The sequence below is a fragment of the Canis aureus genome, chromosome 16 (genome assembly GCF_053574225.1).
Source record: "Canis aureus isolate CA01 chromosome 16, VMU_Caureus_v.1.0, whole genome shotgun sequence".
Taxonomy (NCBI): domain Eukaryota; kingdom Metazoa; phylum Chordata; class Mammalia; order Carnivora; family Canidae; genus Canis; species Canis aureus.
In genome coordinates this window covers 5,815,727-5,835,380 of record NC_135626.1, presented here as the reverse complement: position 1 = coordinate 5,835,380, position 19,654 = coordinate 5,815,727, and the positions used below count along the sequence as shown (strand labels likewise).

Below are 19,654 nucleotides of genomic sequence, written 5' to 3'. Positions count from 1 at the left end.
CAGCTGATAGGATCCCTGGCCCCTGTGAGACCCTTCCCCTCGGGGGAGGGGGCTCTCAGAGCTTGGCGTCCATCCGGCACCCTCCATCCCTCCGGCTGGGGCACTGGGGTTCACTCACCTGGTTCCCTGAAGCCTTCTTCTTGTTCATCTGGTTGCTCCTCTGCTGAGCACTAAGAAGAAGAGAAGGAAGAGTCTCAGAACTTCTCCTCTCAAGAGGCCTAGCTTCAATGCCACTGCTCAGTGGGCACCAGACCCAGAGGGTTAACCCAACAGGCCTGGGTCCTACACACACACACACACACACACACACACTAGAGGTGTCACTTCTTAGCCTAGGGAGCACTCACTTGGCAAAGCCTATGAAGTCCTCATGATTGGTATTCATGTACGCCAGCTCAATATCGATGAGGAGCATAACCTTTGAGGATATGCAGGTCAACAGGCAAGTGGAAAAAATATGACAGGGTTTTAAAAATGCATGAAAGGCTGGAAGAAACATACTTATAGCATATATAGAACCCATAATATATCAATCAATGCATCAGTAATAGTACCCATAATAAATAAAGAGTTCCTATGAGTAAATAAATGACAGACACAAAAACACAAATCAAAATAGCCAAAGAACATGAATGGGTGGGGATCCCTGGGTGGCGCAGCGGTTTGGCGCCTGCCTTTGGCCCAGGGCGTGATCCTGGAGACCCGGGATCGAATCCCACATCAGGCTCCCAGTGCATGGAGCCTGCTTCTCCCTCTGCCTGTGTCTCTGCCTCTCTCTCTCTCTCTCTCTCTCTCTCTCTCTGTGACTATCATAAAAAAAAAAAAAAAAGAACATGAATGGGTAATTCATAGAGGTAACACATGTAATCAATAAGTCTATGTAAAAGAATGCTCACCCTCATAACTAAAGAATGAGACCCTTTTATAACCTATCAAATTAATAATAAATATTGGTAATGACCAGTGTGGGCATTGTGGGAAGATGGATTCTCATATACTGTTGGTGGAAGTACAAGTTAGGATCACCTTCTTGGAGGGTAATTTGGCAATATTGAACAATATTAAAATGCACATATTCACATCTAGAGATAGATACATAGACTCACAAAGTGAGCAATGATATATGTATATCAGGGTGTTCAGTGTGGTGTAGTTTGTAAAGGAGAAAAATTTTCAACAAGCCAATGACCATCAGAAGGTGAAATAGATTATTGGATCCTCTGAACAATAAAGCTCTCTATAGCTGTTCAAAAGAATGAAGACAATTTCTAGGTTCTGGCATTGGAAAATCCCAGGATGAGTGATGGGATTTGTAACTGAGTTCTGACCAGAGTGACATGCCTGACGCACACTGCTGAGTTTCGACCCAAGCGCCACTGCTTTCCATAATAAACCTGTGCTCACTAAGTCTCCAGTTCATCAGATGAAGTGGTCTGCCTCCTGGGAGTGGTGAAGACACAATGAAATGAGGCAGATCACATGTCTGACATGTAATGGGCACTCAACAGATGTTAGCTACTACAATTATCTTTAGAGGAAAAAGACAAGACACACAGCAGGACTGCAGTTACTGAAGATTAAGATGGAATCTGGAATGTGTATATGCCTAGGGGGAAAATGCCTTGGGGCACCTGGGTGGTTCAGTGCGTTAAGCATCTGCCTTAGGCTCAGGTCATGATCCCAGGGTCCTGGGACTGAGCCCTCTCATCAAACTCCCTGCTCAGTGGGGAGTCTGCTTGTCCCTCTCCCTCTGCCCTCCTCCCCAACTTGTGCTCTCTCTCACTCTCTCTCTCAAATAAATAGATAAGATCTCTCTTTTTTAAAAAAAGATTGTACTTATTTTTGAGAGAGATTGTGAGCGGGGCTGAAGATTTTATTAAGTATTTATCACTTTCGTAATTAAAGAGATCAGTGAGGATTCAAAACTTACAATAAAGATGTGAATGACTGGGGCGGCAGCACCGTGGTGGAGAAAGGGCGTGTGAGGATGGAGGCTAGGAATTGGAAGCCAGAAGCAGGTATAGATAGAAAGGTGACAGAGAGTTGGACAAGTAAGGAGGACTCGTCCATGAGCCTGGAAGGGGCCTGCTCATCTCTGCTCCTCCCAGCTCAGAGGTGGCATTGAGTGACTATGTTTGTGATTGAATGAATGAATATCTGATAAACTATTGAAATGAAATGAAAGCATATACAGGCAATAGAATAGTGTTCAGGTATTCCTTAGAAAGGAAGGGAATTCAGAAGGGGCACCTACGACCCAATGTTCATAGCAGCAATGTCCACAGTAGCCAAACCATGGAAAAAGCCCAGATGTCCACTGACAGATGAATGGATAAATAAGATGTGGCATAGGGCAGCCCCGGTGGCGCAGCAGTTTAGTGCCACCTGTAGCCCAGGGCGTGATCCTGGAGACCCCGGATCGAGTCCCGTATCGGGCTTCCTGCATGAAGCCCGCTTCTCCCTCTGCCTGTGTCTCTGCCTCTCTCTCTCTCTCTCTGAATGAATAAATAAATAAATCTTAAAAAAAAGTTTAAAAAAATAAGATGTGATATATATATATATATGATAAATATTATGATGGAATATTATTCAGCCATCAAAAAACCGAAACCTTGACATTTGTAATGACATAGATGGAACTAGAGGGTATTATTCTGAGTGAAATAAGTCAATCAGAGAAAGACAATGATCACGTGATTTCACTTGTGTGGAATTTAAGAATCAAAACAGAGGAGCATAGGTCAAGGGAGGGAAATATAAAACAAGACAAAATCAGAGAGGGAGACAAACCATAAGAGACTCTTAATCATAGAAAACAAATTGAGGGTGGCTGGAGGAGGGTAGCGGGATGGTGTAACTGGGTGATGGGCATTAAGGAGGGCACATGACGTACTGAGCATTGGAACTGATGAATCACTGACCTCTACCTCTGAAACCAATAATACGCTATATGTTAATTAATTGAGGTTAAATTTTTTTTTAAAGAAGTGAATTCTGACACCTGGCATAGATGGACCTTGCGAAAATTATGCTAAGTGTTTTTTTTTATGCTAAGTGTTATAAGCCAGACACAAAAAGACCATGGTTATAGGATTCCACTTATACGAGGTTCCTAGAGTTGTTAAATTCGTAGGAACACAAAGTAGAATGGTGGTTGCCAGGGGCTGGGGGAAGGCAGGGGCTGGAGAGTCACTGATTAATGGCACAGAGCTTCATCTGAGGAATATTAAAAGGTTCTGGAGACAACAGATGGGGGGGTATGACAGATGGGGATGACGGTGGCACAACAGTGTGAATGTGCTTTATACCACTGACCCGCTCATTGAGAGGTGGTCAAGGTGGTATGTTTTACGTTGTACATATTTTCCCACAGTAAAAAAAAGAGAGAGAAGCAGAGAGTGTGAGGCCAGAAAGCGTGAGGGAGACAAAGACAGAAGAGGCAAAATGGGAAGGAGAGGGAGGAGGGCCCAGGGGCAGGAGGGGCTGTGGACTCACCTGCTCCTTGGTGCGACCCTCACGCTCCCGGATGTGGGTGGTCACGATGCGCTCCATCTCCTCCCGCAGCCGGGGGTACTGCTGCAGCTGGGGAGGGGCGGGAGGGGAGAGAGCCACGTACACAGGGGGCACTGGCGGGGAGCTCCTCCACCCCACCAGAATCCGGGGATCCAGGGGCGTGGCGTGGGAGGCACACACAGAAGGCCCGGGATGAGGGGAAGAGAGGCCTGGGGTCCCCAGGAAGCTGAAGGCACCAAGCCACGGCCACCCTCTCCCCCAAGTGTGGGTTCCAAATGACAACTCGAGGGTCTTTCCGGTTCTAGGCCCTCGTCCCTGGCCTACTTGGGCAGCTTTGGGGGGAGGGCAGTGAGTTCCCATGGGCAGAAGTGCCACGGGGCTTGGCCTCCTCTTTCACCTCGGTAGTGGCCTCTTGGAAACAGACTATTCGACTGAGGCCTCTGTTTGGGGGCCCGTCAGCCCCCAAAGATTTCGCTGACCCCAGAGCTATGCCTTGTCCTCTCAAAGGCTTGGAGGGACAGTCAGGTGGGGAATCAGGCAGAGAACAGCCTTGAGATTCCTATCCAGGAAGAATCCGGGGAGGGCAGGGCCCGAGGTGCCAGCTGGCCTCCTGAGTCAGGCTGGGGACAGGCAATGGTCCTTGTCAGAGCTGAGGGAGGGGGCAGGGGGAAGCCAGCAGGCACATACAGGACATGCAGGAGCCACAGGCAAGCATGCGAGGGCACAGGGCAGGGGGCATGCGGAGTGGGGTGCCAGCAGCATGAGCAGTACCCCGCGGGGGCCTGGCTGGACCCCGGGCCCTCTTGGTAGAATCCACGCGATTTTGCCTCCCTTTGCATGCCCCGGCCTGGCACCATCATCCCCAGCAACATCTGCCCAGCCAACCTGTCTCTACCCCGCTCCTTTGGAGTAGGAGCTCACCGGTACCCACGTCCCTCCAATTTTTATCAACTGAGGCCCAAGGGGAAGTTACTCTAAAACCTCCTCCCTCTGTGAACTCTGCCCTCAGCTCAATGGGATTCTGGACAAATCTCACATTGCTTCATTCTCCTGCAGGACTGTTGGATGCCACCTCCTCCAGAAAGTCTAGCCTAACTACCCCAAGAACTGGGTTAGGGGCCTCTCTATGCTCCCCCCACACCCAACAACTGGATTGTCATTGCCCTGAGGGCAGGAGCAGAGCCAGGCACATGCCTGGGGCTCAGAGAGGGCAGGTTGAAGGAATGAGAGAATGAATGAAGGGTGGATGTCTTTGCCTTCCTCTTCAGGGTGAGTGGACATCAGCCCTTCTGGTTCATGAACAAGCTCCTCTTCAGGGAGGGGGCCTCATTGAGCTGATGATGGGGAGTCCACTCACAGGAGTCCTGCTGGGCTGCCCTCACCACTTGGTGGTGGTCACATGGGACCCAGGTCGGGCAAATCTTGAACCAGTCCCATCCCTCTTCCCATGCCTGGGTGGGGCCCCTCAGGTAAATCTCCCTATGCAGGAAGAGACCTGGAGGTTAGTGTGCCTGGGTCACAGGTGGTGATCCTGAGGGCAAGATGGAGGCCAAGGAGATGGGGCGGGGTCGGGAGAGGCAGCAGGATGGGGAGGAAAGTGGTGCCCTGGATGCCCAGGAGAGGTAGATGTGAGAGATGGCTCATCGTCCCCCTCCACCCCGACCATCCCATGGCTATGCCAAGGTGTGGCTGACGTGGCCAAGCAAAGAGGATCTGGAGGAGAGATAGCCCGAGACCAGGGCCTTCAGAACAAACACTAGCCAGACGGGTCTGGCGGACTCGCTGCCCCATGAGGCCTAAGGAGGGGCTCCCACTCCTTAGTTGCCAACTTGGGACAGAGATTCAGGACTGAGTCACTTCCTCTGAGGTGGTCCCAAGTGCTTCCTCCCAGGGCAGGGCTGTGGCAGGGGGGTGGAGGGATGGGGAGAGGTGGGCAAAGAGGGAACAGGGAGCAATTTGCCAAAGAGCATGACCAATTCTCCCACTAACCGCCTGTATGTTACATGTGTCAAGTTTTCCACGTGTCACACATGACAGGGCAGCCTCAGCCTCTTTGAGAAGTTCTGTTCCCTTTGAGCATCTTTTTCCATTCTGGCTGTCTCTGAGCATTTCCAGGACTTTTAGCCAGTTTTTAAAATGGAACATTTCTCTCCCAGTCCTTGGCTGAGCGGGGCAGTCAGCTCGGAGCCCGTGAGTTAGTGGCCAAGGATGCGGGCCTGGGCTTGTTTCAAAGCCAGCCCCTGCCCTGCTGACTCTCCTTAGGAAAGTGACTGCCAGCTTCTGCGAGCCTCGGTTTCTCCGTGTGTGAAATGGGGCAGTAACAGCACCTTCCCTCTTAGGGTTGTCAGGAAGATTGAGCAGCACATCCCATGGGCGTCATTAAACTCCAGATTTCATCCAGAGAGGAAAGTTGTAATCCCAGCAGGCCTGGGAAGAGTTAGAATTGACTATTTAGAAGCTTCCGGCAGGGGTACCTTACTAAATTTAGACTTGGGAAAGAAAAAAATAAAGAAGATGGGTGGATTTTTGTCATGTAAAGAAAAAATAATAATTACTGTTCATTAAATAAATCAAAAGGCAACATTATTTAAAAAATAATTTATAAGCTTTCCTTTTCGTTAATTAAGATTCCTGCTGACAAAATCTACAGACTCACTGTAAGGCTAAAATTTGCAAAGCAGGGCAGCCCAGGTGGCTCAGCGGTTTAGCGCCCCCTTCATCCCAGAGCGTGATCCTGGAGACCGGGATTGAGTCCCACGTCAGGCTCCCTACATGGAGCCTGCTTCTCCCTCTGCCTGTGTCTGTTCCTCTGTCTCTCTCTGTGTCTCTCATGAATAAATAAATAAAATCTTAAAATTAAAATAAAATAAAATTTGCAAAGTAGAAATGGAAAAATTCCTATTTTCCTTGCCCTCTTTTAAAAGAATGGTTAGCAATTTGGTGGCTATGACTTTGGAATTTTGTTATTTATATATATTATTTCTTCCCCCCAAATACTATATTGTCTTCTGAAACCTGCTTTTTTTCAACAGTACATTGTGGAGGGACATGTGAATGGAAATAAATATACCTTGCCCTTTTAATGGCTATAGTCTGCCATTGGCTGCATGATATTTTACATAATCGATTCCCTCTTGATGGATATCTGGGGTTATTTCCAAAATTTCACCATTTACTATATTTACTGCTTTCCTTTGGAATGCAATTCAGTAGAGTGTTTCACAGCTTTTAAATGTTTGTATCTAGTAATCAGTTTTCTAGGAATCTATCCCAAGGGGAAAAAATCCTAAAGAAAGAAAAATAGACATTTATATAGGAAGAGGTTCAGGGGCACCTGGCTGGCTCAGTTGGTTAAGCGTGTGACTCTCAATCCCGGATTATGAGTTAAAGGCCCATGTTGTTCGTAGAGATTACTTAAAAAAAAAAAAAAAAAGAGGGGGATCCCTGGGTGGCTCAGTGGTTTAGCGCCACCTTCGGCCCAGAGTGTGATCCTGGAGTTCTAGGATCGAGTCCCACACCGGGCTCCCTGCATGGAGCTGGCTTCTTCCTCTGCCGGTGTCTCAGCCTCTCTCTCTCTCTGTGTCTTTCATGAATAAATAAATAAAATCTTTAAAAAAAAAGATGTTCATTGCCATATTATTTATAATATTGAAAAAACTGGAGACAATTTAAATGTTCACCAATCGGGGTGCCTGGGTGGCACAGTGGTTTAAGTGTTAGACTCTTGGATTTGGCTCAGGTCCTGATCTCAGGGTTGTGAGATTGAGCCCTGCATCAGGCTCCACGCTGAGCTTGGAGTCTGCGTGAGATCCTTTCTCTCTCTCTGCCCCTCCTGCTCATGCTCTCTCTTTCTAAAATAAATAAATAAATCTTTTTAAAAAATAAAGGGGCGTCTGGGTGGCTCAGTTCGTTAAGCATCTACCTTCGGCTCAGGTCATGACCCCAGAGACCTGGGATGGAGTCCCATATCAGGCTCCCTGCTTTGTGAGGAGCCTGCTTCTCCCTCTCCTTTTGCCTGCCACTCCCCCTGTTTGTGCTCTCTTTCTCTTTGTCAAATAAATACAATCTTTTAAAAAATAAATAAAATAAAAATTAAATGTTCACCAATAGAAAAGCTGTTATGTAAACCATGATAAATCTGTTTGGTAGAATATTATGCAACCACTAAAATAGATTTATGTAGACTATGTAATATACCCCACCAAAACATGTGTTACTAAAAGAAAAAGCAGGATACTAATATATTCACAGTGTGACTACCTAACAGAGTAAATAAATCTATGTGTAGAAAAAAAAAATTGGAGGGGGTGTCTGGGTGGCTCAGTTAGTTAAACATCCAACTCGTGATTTCGGCTCAGGTCATGGTCTCTGGGTCACAGATCTAGCCCTGTGTCAGGCTCCACACTCAGTAGGGAGTCTGTTTGGGATTTTCTCTCTCCCTTTCCCTCTGCCCTCTACTCCCTCAAAATAAAGAAATAAATCTTTAAAAAAAAAAAAAAAGATTTGGAGGACAAATTGGTAAAAACTTTTTGGAGGGCAATCTTGGGGAAGTAGGGAAATTACCAAAATTGTGAATGTTCATTTCCACTGACTGGCCATTCTCTGTCTAGGAATTTGCCCTAAAGAAACCACAGGATACGTACTATAAATACATCTGTAAGGATGTTCACTGCAGCACTATTTGTAGAAGAAAAGAAGCTTGAAACAATCAAAATGTCAATAGGATCTTGAATATATAGATACCACCTTCTTACAGTGGAATACGACTCAGCGGTTCAAGGGTGGATCTTCCTGTAGTTACATACAAGGATTCCATGACACACTGCTTGGTAAAAAAGAGTTCTGGAATCAATGAGTATAGTATGATCCTATTTAGGTTAAAATTGCTGTGTATTTGTAATTAGTTAGAAAGTTAGTAGTCCTTATCTTTAGGGTTGTACAATTATAGGGACTTGCTTTCTCTGTGCTATTTGAGTATTTTTATGACAATCATGTATGATCAGAACAAAATCAATACTGATAATTTTATTTTTTAAAAAGGAGTGTCAGGGTGTCCCTGGGTGGCGCAGCGGTTTGGCGCCTGCCTTTGGCCCAGGGCGCGATCCTGGAGACCCGGGATCGAATCCCACATCGGGCTTCCGGTGCATGGAGCCTGCTTCTCCCTCTGCCTGTGTCTCTGCCTCTCTCTCTCTCCCTCTGTGACTATCATAAATAAATAAAAAAAAAAAATTAAAAAAAATAAAAAAAATAAAAAGGAGTGTCAGGGATCCCTGGGTGGCGCAGCTGTTTGGCGCCTGCCTTTGGCCCAGGGCGCGATCCTGGAGACCCGGGATCGAATCCCATGTCTGGCTCCCGGTGCATGGAGCCTGCCTCTCCCTCTGCCTGTGTCTCTGCCTCTCTCTCTCTCACTGCGTGCCTATCATAAAAAAATAAATAAATAAATAAAATAAAAATAAAAAGGAGTGTCAGGGTAGCCCTGGTGGCGCAGCGGTTTAGCGCCGCCTGCAGCCCCGGGTGTGATCCTGGAGACCCGGGATCGAGTCCCATGTCAGGCTCCCTGCATGGAGCCTGCTTCTCCCTCTGCCTGTGTCTCTGCCTCTCTCTCACTCTCTCTGAATGAATAAATAAATAAATCTTTTAAAAAATAAACAAATAAGAAAATAAATAAAAAGGAGTGTTGCTTGCAAGACACATACCAAAATCTCGATAGTGGCTCCCTGGAAAGGGAGGGTTGTTGCCCTCTTTTTAAGCTTTGGCATTTACTAAATTTTAAAAATCGAGACTGTGGGGCAGCCCGTGTGGTTCAGCAGTTTGGTGCCGCATTGAGCCCAGGGCGTGATCCTGGAGACCCAGGATCGAGTCCCACATCAGGCTCCCTACATGGAGCCTGCTTCTCCCTCTGCCTGTGTCTCTGCCTCTCTCTCTGTATGTCTCTCATGAATAAATAAATAAAATATTAAAATAAATAAAAAAATAAAAATCGAGACTATATATATGTATATATATGTACACAGAGTTTTATAATGAAAAGCTAAAATTTAAATAAATTTAATTATATCTTGTCTTCTTTTGTAAAGAGATTTGAGGCAGCTTCAAATAAATTCAGTAGGGGTGTCTGAGTGGCTCAGTTGGTATAGCACCTGCCTTCAGCTCAGGTCATGATCCCAGGAAAGTGGGATCGAGCCCTGCATCAGCCTCCCTGCTCAGGAGGGAGTCTGTTTCTTTCTCTCTCCCTGTCTCTCCAATCCTGCTCGTGCTCTCTCTCTCTCTCAAATAAATAAAATATTAAAAAAAAAAAATAAACTCAGTAATTTTTAAAGTTTAACAAAAGTAAGATTGTGTTGCTTAGTATTCACAGTGCAGTAGGACCATGACTCAGATGTCACGATAAATACTATGCAGTGGGGAGTCCAGCCCAGATCTTATTCCACCTGGAAAAGGCATGGAGTGGATGCTAATTTACTTACTGTCCACATTAGGCATAAAAGTGGGCAAAATGAGACAGGATAACGAAAGGGGTGCACATGACTCACGAAACCCGTGAAACTAAACATGAAGTTGAGGCAGAAGTGCCCCCACCTCCCAGCATAGGGAGATTTTTCAAGTATAGGCAAGGCTGGGCTCTTCCTGAGATTCTGATTCACCTTGCTGGATAGGGGCATCTGAATCCTAGGAAGGCCCCCCAAGGCAACTGATTCTCCTGCACTCCCCTGGGAAGAACTGCCTTCAGAAGATCTGGCTAAAAATCCTCACAATGCCCAAAAGTAGACAAATAGGAAGAAGGCATTTAAAAGTTCACAGACCCAAAAGAGGCTGATCCTGTTAAATGCATATGGATTACTATAAAGTGAGTAATCCAATATGCTTTTAGGCAAATTGGTTTTGAGGAACTGGGATAGCTTCCCCCCCACCCCAGGAGGCCGGGATCCCAGATCTATTCCCTCAGTTTCCCTAAATCTGAATCCTGCTCCTCTCTTCTCTTCTGAGACTCAGTTTATTCATCTGTAAAATGGGGTTAACACTACCCACTTCTTAGGATTGTTGGGGAGGCTTAAGTCAGATAACAAGGATGAGCACTGAGCTTAGTGCTTGGCACCTAATAGGTGTTCAATCAACATCAGCCATCCCCTTCTCATCATTGTCACCATTGTCATTCTTGTCGGTGAAAAGGATGCTTGGGTTGGAGTAAAGTCTTGTAGCGGAGCTGGGAGCCTAAAAGGATGGTAAGTATAAGCAGACTGAGGGTTTTAAGCTATCAGGAAAACTAAGGGCCCGGAATCACCCGGCCAGCACAGGCGTCTGGGTCCCCGTGGGCAGCCGAGAGGCTGCCTGGCCTGCTCAGCAGATGGTTCTGCCCACGGGAGTCCATGGCCAGAAGGAAGGGATGGCCAGGCCCAGCCCCGCCCTGGCGGCCCTCATACCTTTTCGCTACACTTTCTGATGGTGGCCGTGAGCTCACTGACTACCATATCCACACACTTGATACTGGGCTCTTTGAGCTTCTGCACCTGCTTTTTCACTGTGGCTTCAAAAGCGAGGTCAGGTGTGAAGAGGCCCGTCCTGCACCCAGGGAGAAGGAGGGGATGGGAGGAGGAGCAGCCATGGGCAGGTGGGGAGAAGGAGGGGAGTGAAAGCCAAGCAGAGCCAGGATTCAGGAGTGGAGGATGGCACGGGCATGGGGGAAGAGAGAGAGACACCGACACAGAGAAAGAGAGAGAGAACAGAAGACAATGTGAGTGTGGAACCGGCCCTCCCTACCGCCACCCAGGGTCGGCACCTCCCAGGTGCTGCCAAATATCCCCCAGGGCTCTGTGGGTATGGGGCAGGGGGCTTCTGAGGGACAAAGCCTCTGCTCCATACAAGGCCACTTACTGAGTTCAGATTGTCTCCCCAGGGCTTGCCCCCCAGCCCCTCCTCAGCTACACTGAGCCGGCCTTCTCTGTCTTTTCCAATGCTGTCTTTGTCACAGCCTTGGGTCCTCCTAAGGGGCTGACCCAAGCCAGGACCCCACCCACCCATTCTCTTCAATTCAAGGTTTGCCAGCACCTTCTGCATCCACTTCATCCTGACTCCAAAGCCTAGCAGAATTCCCTATCTCCACCAGGATTGCTGCACCCAGCTGCCCAGGCTATGCACTGCACAACTCCAGGGGCTCCATTTGCATAGACCCTGGTGCAGATGATGCCTCCTGGAGTTGCTGTGTAGCTGCCTGACCTCCACTCTCCACCATCCTGTTCTACTCCTGCCCTTTTCTTTCTCCTCAAGGGGCATCCTTTGCCTCTCCTCCAAATGGTCTGGAGGAACTCAGCTGGGAAAGACAGAAAAAGAGAAAAGGAAAGACAGAAAGAGTGGAGGTGGTGGTAGAGAGGGGCCAGGGCAGCAGTGGGGAGAGGAAAGGGAGGGAGGCTGAGGGCGGAATCAAATACTAGATTTGGAGTCCAAAGCCTTGGCTTCAAGTAACAGCTCTGCCACCTGCTAGCTCATATGACCTTGGACAAGTCACTCAATTGCCTAAGCCTCAGTTTCCCTCTTGTGGCTTGGGCGCCATCCTCCCTGGCCTGCCCTCCTTGGGTGGTTCTTGTGAGGCTCAGATGACAGAACAGATGGAAGAGGACTCTGTCCCTGGAAGGTTGGATATGGATGGAAGGGAAGGGAAGGGTCTTGAGTGAGGGTCCTAAGTGAGGCTGAGGTGAGAATGGAGAGGATGAAAGACAGTGGGGAGTCAGGGTACCTGCTAGACCTGGGTCCTCTGCACCCCTCTAGCCATCCAGACCCCCAGAGCAACACCCAAGAAGGCCCTGTATCTCACCTGTCTGCAGGGCCAAGGTGTTCCCTCCCTGGAACCTCCAAAGAGGACTCCCAAAGCTGGAAGGGGGCTCAGGGCCCCTCAAGGCCTATCCTCCCTGAGCTGGAGGAGCTCTTAGTGGGCTCTCAGGACATCCATCATCACACCTGTCTTATCAATGTCTAATCCCTTGCGCCTGGGGGCCAGGGGGTGGGTAAAGCCCCTTCAGAGAGGCCCCCTGTCTGGGTCTGGGGTGGCCTGCCTCCCCCACCCCGCTGAGGTCTGTACATGCTACCGAGGAGGCAGTGGGGGGTGTGGGGAAAGAGCGCCTGGCAGCAGTGCAGGATGGGGACAGAGGTGGGGGGGCTGGCCCGGGCCACCGGGTTACCTTCTTGGTGCACTGTCTAACCGTGCTGATTAGTTCCGAGATAACCATGTCCACACACTTGAGACACGGTTCTCGGATCTTCTTCACCTGCTTTTTCACAATGGTCTCAAAAGCCATGTCTGGGGTAAAGAGCCCCGTTCTGAACGCCCGGAGCGGGAGAAGGGCACAGTGTCACAGGCCAGCTCCTACCAGGAGTGCTAGGCCAGGGCCCACCCGACCCCCTGATTTCTCCTTGGGGTCCTCCCGCTATTACCCCTCTCTGGGCTTCAGTGTCCTCATCTGTAAAATGGGCGGGAGGGATTCTAATGGAGGACATTGAATTGATGCTCTTTGGGGCAAGGCAAGGTCTGCTTATAATTATGTATGTCCTGCTTCCTCTGAAGATTCTGTTCACACAAAAGGTTCTCTGGCCAGAAATGGTACGAAAACTGCCAAACTGGGTTCTCTTTAAGAGCCTCTCTGGGAATAAAACATTTTATTTTAAGACTAAGAGAGAAGATTTTTTTCTGTGTCGTGGCCAGTACAGTTATCAGTTTGTAAATTCCATGCCAAACCTTGGAATTGAATCTGTATAAAAGCAGGGACATTTTGGTCTCGTTCACTCCCTGGCACATAGCAGGTGCTTTAAATGTTCTTGTTACATGAACAATGTAGATCTGGGTCCTTGAAGGGGGCTAAGCTTTTGTCTTTTTTCCAATCCCTCTTCCTGTTTCAAAGGCCATGGGGTTGGCTGGAAGGAGGGAGGTGGTGTGGAGTGAGACCCACTTTGGCCTAATGAGACTATGGGAGGGTCTGGAAGGTTGAAAGACCCTGTTTCATCATAAAAGGACACAGGCCAATGACTAAATGCTCCATCCCAGGCCCTCCCCAGTGGTTTTGGCAGCTTTGTGCAGCTACCTGGATAGGACTGGAGGAAACTGTCTCATCCTGTGGATGGGCAGGGGGCCCAAGCCCAGAGGATGCTTCCCCAGCCTCCTATGTCACCTATGTCCTGGGCTCTGCCCAGCTGGTCCAGCCTCCAGGCCCTGCTCCCAGGGACAGCAAAGGAGGACAGCAAGCCTCTCATCCACCTCCCCCAGCTCGGGCTTGTCTGAGCTGGGAGCCAGAAAGGGTGGAGAGGATGGGGGACCAGGGCTCTTGGTCCTTCCTGAGGGCGGCTCACTTTATCACTCCCTGTGCCTTGGCATGAGACCCCCTCTGCCTTCCAGGGCTCAGCCCCTTTCCCCGGTCCCAATACGTGCCTAATGCCATGGATGTTCTTGATGGCGTAGCTGATCTCTCTCCGGAGCTCCTTCTCATCAAACTCCATCTGTGCAGGAGAGCAAGAGGCAGCTGGTCAGGCCTTCCTGCTCCCTAGAAGGCCAAGACAGAGGCCCCACTCCCTATCGGCATCAGGTCAGCAAAGGTTCATGTGGAAGTCCTGGAGGGCAGGGTGGGTAGTCCTAAGCTCCCCCACTCTGCCCCTGGGGAGACTGTCCTACCTTGACTAGCTCAAAGGGGAAGCGCTCATGGAAGATCCGGTTGATGCGGGCTCCCCCTGACAGTTCATAGGTGTCAATCTGGTCCCCGGAGCCCTCAATGCGCTTCTCAAAGTCCACAGCAAACTGCTGGACCATCCTGGGGAATGGAGAGAGTGGGATGGCGTGAGGGGGCTGCAGCAGCCTTGTGCAGGGAGCCCTGGGTGGAGGGAGCCCTGAGAGAGCCCGGTGCAGAGGGGCAGCTCAGTGCTGGGGTGTCAGGAGTTGGGGCGGGCCTCACTGCAGCAGGGCCTTGGTCTTGCGTGCTGGGTCATCAGGTCGGAAGTTCTTGTACTCCTCCACCTCCTTCTCAATGGACAGTAGCTGGCTCTGCAGCCTGTTCCGGAGCCCCGGCAGTGTGTCCCGGATGTGGTTGGTCAGTTGCTGAGGGGGGAGGGGAGGCGGATGAGACAGGGGTTAAAGCCATGGTCACAAATGGAGATGCCCACAGGGCCAAGCAGAGACCAGAGTGCCATGGGACCTGCGGATGTGGTGAGATTGAGAGATGTAGAAGGCAGCCACGATCCAGCCCACCAGGATCGAGGAGGAGAGCTGCCAAGGCCAGGGCTTGGAATACAGTAGGTGTATTAACTGAATTTGTGAGTGAACAATACAATTTTCTTCTTTCTTTCTTTCTTTCTTTCTTTCTTTCTTTCTTTCTTTCTTTCTTTCTTTCTTTCTTTTTATTTCTTCCTTTGTTTTTTAAAGATTTTATTTTTACATAACCTCTACCCCCAATGTGGGGCTCAAGCTTATAACCCGGAGATCAAGAGTGTATGCTTTACTGACAGAGCCTGCCAGGTGCCCCACATTGCAATTTTCAATAGAAACCAGAAGTCTAGGGATCCCTGAGTGGCGCAGCGGTTTGGCGCCTGCCTTTGGCCCAGGGCGCGATCCTGGAGACCCGGGATCGAATCCCACGTCGGGCTCCCGGTGCATGGAGCCTGCTTCTCCCTCTTCCTGTGTGTCTCTGCCTCTCTCTCTGTGTGACTATCATAAATAAATTAAAATTAAAAAAATAAAATAAAACAAACAGACTCTCTTAACAGTCTGTTTAAAAAAAAAAAAAAAAAAAAAAAAAGAAACCAGAAGTCTAGATTTTTATTTGAAATTACCGGATTTTTGACTAATGGACTATTTTTAGACACCATGAGGGCCAAATAAAATGTGTCTGGGGCAAGGATGGCCAAAGGGCAACCCTCTGAGTTTAGACCTCTGGTACGGTAATTCTCAAGTTCTGGGGCTCACTCTGGCTAGGTCCTCGCACACAGTATCTCCCTGAAGTTGCACAATGATCTTATGAAGCAGGGTCTTATCACCAACATCACCATTTTACAGATGCAAAAATAGAGGTTCAGAGAGCTGGTGTGTCAGGTCTGTGGCTTCCAGAGTCCCCGGTTCTGCCCCTACACCACACTGCCTTCCCCACTGCTTCTCTTCCATCATCACACACACATACACACATGGCTCAGTTCTGAAAGCCCCATTCCAGATGGAGAAACATCTTAGGGAAGCCTCTGGGATTGCCTGTTCCTGTCTCCAGATGAGCCTCTCCCCACTTCAGAAGGAAGCAAGGCCTTCAGCCAAGTACACTCTAATAATGGCTCCCAAACCCAAGCCCTTGTCAGTGCAAGGTCTGGATCCTCACTCCCTTCTGAGGGGCTACAGGACTCCCTTCCTAGGCCCCTGTCAGGGAAAAGTCAGTGAAGCTCTGCTGCTACCTTGCTGTGGGGCTGCGGGCAAGTTGCTTTGTGTTCTGGGTCTCTGTTCATCTGCATGATGAGGACACTAACCCCTGTTGGTCACCTTCACAAAACACATTTAAATATACCTGTCCCCACGCTGCTTTCCCCAGGCCTGAGTTCCTTACCTGGTTGAGGACCTTCTGTAGGTAGGGTGTGCCCATGCGGTCCGCCAAGTGGCGGTAGGATGGGTGGGAGAGAAAGAACTTGCGTTCAGCAGCCAAGGCAGCTGAGATGTCCTTCTTGCCATCAATGTCCTTCTGGCTTCGGTTTACCACCCCTATGTAGCCTGTGGAAGGGGGCCGAAGTCAGGGGCAACCAGCCTCGCACAGGGTGGGGTGAAGAAGGGCAGGTGGAGTGGGTCGGAGAGCCTACCTACCTCTGCGCAGGGGAAGGAGCTTATTCTCTAGCACATCTCGGGCATCTGTGCCCTCATCCATCAGATCTAGCTTGGTGATGACCCCGATGGTGCGCTGACCTAGGGGACAGCAGGAGAGGGTCACCTACATCTGCACATGCTCTCCTCACAAGGGAGACCACATGCACTCCACCTGCTTCCCACATCTCCCTACCCACACCCTCCCTCACCCACTACCTGCCTCTGCTCTCCAGCCTCATTTAAAGAATTTTTTTAATTCCTGGGAGACACACAGAGAGGCAGAGGCATAGGCAGAGGGAGAAGCAAGCTCCCTGAGGGGAGCCTGATGCGGAACTCGATTCAGGGGCCCTGGGATCACGACCTGAACCAAAGGCAGACACTCAACCACTGAGCCACTAGGGTGCCCCTCTCCCACCTCATTTATTCTTCCCAGAGGGGCTCCTCCTGGAGCTGAGAATAGAGCCCCAGGGCCTTGTACTTCTGCTGCCCTTAGGAACCTACCCTGGGGGTCCACCTCCTTGGCAACCTTGAGAGCATCAGAGTTGGCCAGGTCGGAGTTGGCGGGGGACACAGCCAGGATGAGGCAGTTCTCTTTGGTGACGAACTGCATAAGCATGTCCCGGATCTGGAACTCGATGTCAGGAGGTTGGTCCCCCACTGGGACCTTGGTCATTCCGGGTAGGTCCACCAGTGTCAGATTCAGGACTGGACAGGGTGGCGAGAGGGCGGGCTCAAGGCGAGGGGCGTGGCCGTGGGGCGGGCGGATTAGGGTCTTGGGAGCGTGGCGGCAGGTGCACGGGATTAGGGAAACGCGGGACGAAAGCGGCGGGGGGGGGGGTGGGGGCGTGTAGGGCACTAGAGGCGTGGCCAGAGGTGGGCGGAGTCGTGGCAGGGTGGAGCTTGGGGTAGGATGGGCGGGGGGGGGGGCGGGGGTCGCCCTGGGGGCGGATCTAAGACCGGGAGCCCGAAGGCCTGGGGCGGGGACACGACTCCTCACCCTGAGGCGAGTAGACGCGGAGGTTGATGGGCACCGGCGAGATGCCCTTGTTGGTGCCAGTGACCCGGTCGGTCTCAGCCTCGATCTCCAGGCGTACCTCCTCGAAGTCAGTGAATTTCTTCCCCTTGCAGTGCAGGAATTCGGCATATTCTGTCCCAGAAGGGGACGTGGGGAAGAGTGGGGGAGGGTAAGCATTCTAACCCCAACCCACCTAGGTCCCATCTTCCCCTGGAAATAGACCCACACACACCCCGAAACACTGCCTTCTCCCCACTCCCTCCCCACAACAACGCCATGTCTTCGTTATGCATTTTATCCCCACTGTCCAGAAGGGGAATCAGTGCCAAAGTCCTAGAAGCAAGCAAGTTCAGCGGCTAGGCCAGACCTCTCCTTGGGGATAAGGTGGGGACGCTGGAGAGGCCGGGTCGAGTGCTGGTCCAGAGAGCGCATACCTGTGGTGGCATTGACCAGCTGCAGGACCAGGGGCCGTCGGGTGACAATGCCTGACCCTCGGGGCAGGAAGTCCCTGCAAAGAGTTGGGAGTGAGAGTAGCAATGAGTCAAGGCCTGAATGGGCTCCCTGTGTCCTGGGGGCACACATCCTGCCACTGGGAGCTCCAACTCTCTCCCAAAGTGCCCACCACACCTTAGCTCAAGGGTTTCATGTCACTCAGGAGAGATGGCAGCTGAGAAAAGTGGACAAGACCTCCCCCAGATACCCTGGGTCACAGATTTATGCATATGAGCTGCCAGGAGACCAGACCAGTAACCCCCAGATCTCTCTCAGGTATGCCCTGTGTTGTCAACCAACAAGAAGTCCCTCTGCCAACCTAGTCACTGCCATTCAACTGTGGCACGGAGTGCCCCACATGCCCAAGTGGCCAGTGGCCACAGAGTGGATCTCAAGGAAACAGAGCAGCACCTTTTCCCCTTCCTTCCTCTGTGGGGGAAGGGCAGCATCTCACTTCCCCTTGGGGGAGGGCCCATCTGGCTGGGGTTGAGGATGAGGGGGGATGGGGGAAGGAGGAGGCAAGGAAAAGAATTCATGCTCAAGTGCCTACTGCACGCCAGGCTCTTTGTGGCCAATATCTCATGAACTCCACACAATAGCCTAGTGAGGTAGGTGCTATTATTCCCATTTTGCAGATGACATTGAGGCTCAGAGGTGTTCAGACTCCGGATGCAGATCTGTTTGACTCTGCTGTGAGAGCTCCTTGCGCTTCAATGCCTTGCAGACCCATACTTTGAAGGATGGGATCTGAGGGGTCTCCGAGTCACTGCCCCAGACCTGATGTCTATACCCCAGATATCTGCTGGTGCCAGTGTCAACCTCAGCAGTCCTTTCGGCTAGCTCTTGTGGGTGCTGATTCTCGTCCTGTCAGCTCTTCTCATATCCACTCCCACCCTCGGCCCCACCCAGGCCAGCGCAAGCATGGGGGCAGAGGTCTCTTCAGGGACCAGACTGTCAGAACTGCAGTCATGGGATCCCCAGGACACAGGAAAAGGCGGAGCAGGTTACAGCCTGAGGGATCCAGTTGGCCACCGCATTCACGGAGAGGCACATGGAGGCCTAAGAAAGGGAAAGGACACATTCAAGCTCCTACAGGACTTGGACAGAGCTCCAGAAGAAACCAGGTCTCCTACCCCCAGCCTAGAGCCTGACCTGAGCCACATAGCTTCCTGCACCCCCACCCCCACTCCCTACTCCCCGGCCGGAAGGTCCCAGGAACAACAGAATAGGCCCAGGCTGCTGGGTTCCAGGCCTCCTCTTGGGCCTTGGGGAGACTTCTTCCTGCCCGGTAGTTCCTCTGGGGGAGATTAGAAGCTAATAGGGCGGAGCCAGCCACTTCAATGGGGAAGGAGAAGGATGACATATCCTGCAGTTATTCATCATTTCCAGGTGCTAGGCAAGCACTTTTCATTTTTGCAACACTGAGCCTCAGAAGGGTGGGGCCAGTGTCTTTCTGCCCACCATAGTGTCCCATTGTCTGGCCCAAGGCTTAGCACACAAGGGGCACTTAATAAATGCTGACTGAATCCCCTGGTCCTCAATGCTCAATAACAGTGCTCAATAAAGAAATTATCCTGTTACAGATGAAGTAACTGAGGCTCCTTGATGAAGTGACTCATCCAAGGTCACCCGGATGGGAGTGTCAGAGCTCGGATTCAAATCCAAGGGTCTGTTGGACCCCAAAGCCTGGGAAGTTCCCTGTCAAACTCAGCTCCTCCTTCAACCCAAAACACCAGACTTGGCTTTTTATGTAATTCAATTACATTCAGTCTAGGACATATTTGGGAGCAGCTGCTCTGTGCCAGGCCCTGTGCTGGGCCCTG

General features: G+C 50.5%; 1 protein-coding gene across 23 annotated transcripts in view; it reads right to left on the bottom strand.

The window, feature by feature from the left end:
- DNM1 (dynamin 1) overlaps positions 1 to 19,654 on the bottom strand; it is a 46,457-nt gene that overhangs the window by 14,625 nt on the left and 12,178 nt on the right. For 16 of the 23 annotated variants that reach the window (XR_013353862.1, XR_013353861.1, XR_013353860.1 and 13 more), the window contains exons 2-13: positions 17,774 to 17,847; positions 17,322 to 17,471; positions 16,826 to 17,029; positions 16,325 to 16,423; positions 16,074 to 16,234; positions 14,445 to 14,587; positions 14,168 to 14,303; positions 13,928 to 13,995; positions 10,935 to 11,073; positions 3,496 to 3,582; positions 348 to 418; positions 119 to 170 (exon numbers count right to left, since the gene is read on the bottom strand). Coding sequence is in view for 16 of the 23 variants with exons in the window: in XM_077850853.1 (XP_077706979.1) it covers positions 119 to 170; positions 348 to 418; positions 3,496 to 3,582; positions 10,935 to 11,073; positions 13,928 to 13,995; positions 14,168 to 14,303; positions 14,445 to 14,587; positions 16,074 to 16,234; positions 16,325 to 16,423; positions 16,826 to 17,029; positions 17,322 to 17,471; positions 17,774 to 17,847 (1,384 nt within the window). In the remaining 7 variants the exon portion in view is untranslated. Of the gene's footprint in view, positions 1 to 118; positions 171 to 347; positions 419 to 3,495; positions 3,583 to 10,934; positions 11,074 to 12,686; positions 12,826 to 13,927; positions 13,996 to 14,167; positions 14,304 to 14,444; positions 14,588 to 16,073; positions 16,235 to 16,324; positions 16,424 to 16,825; positions 17,030 to 17,321; positions 17,472 to 17,773; positions 17,848 to 19,654 lie in introns of all 23 variants that reach the window. The other 7 variants (XM_077850859.1, XM_077850847.1, XM_077850849.1 and 4 more) reach the window with 1 other exon arrangement.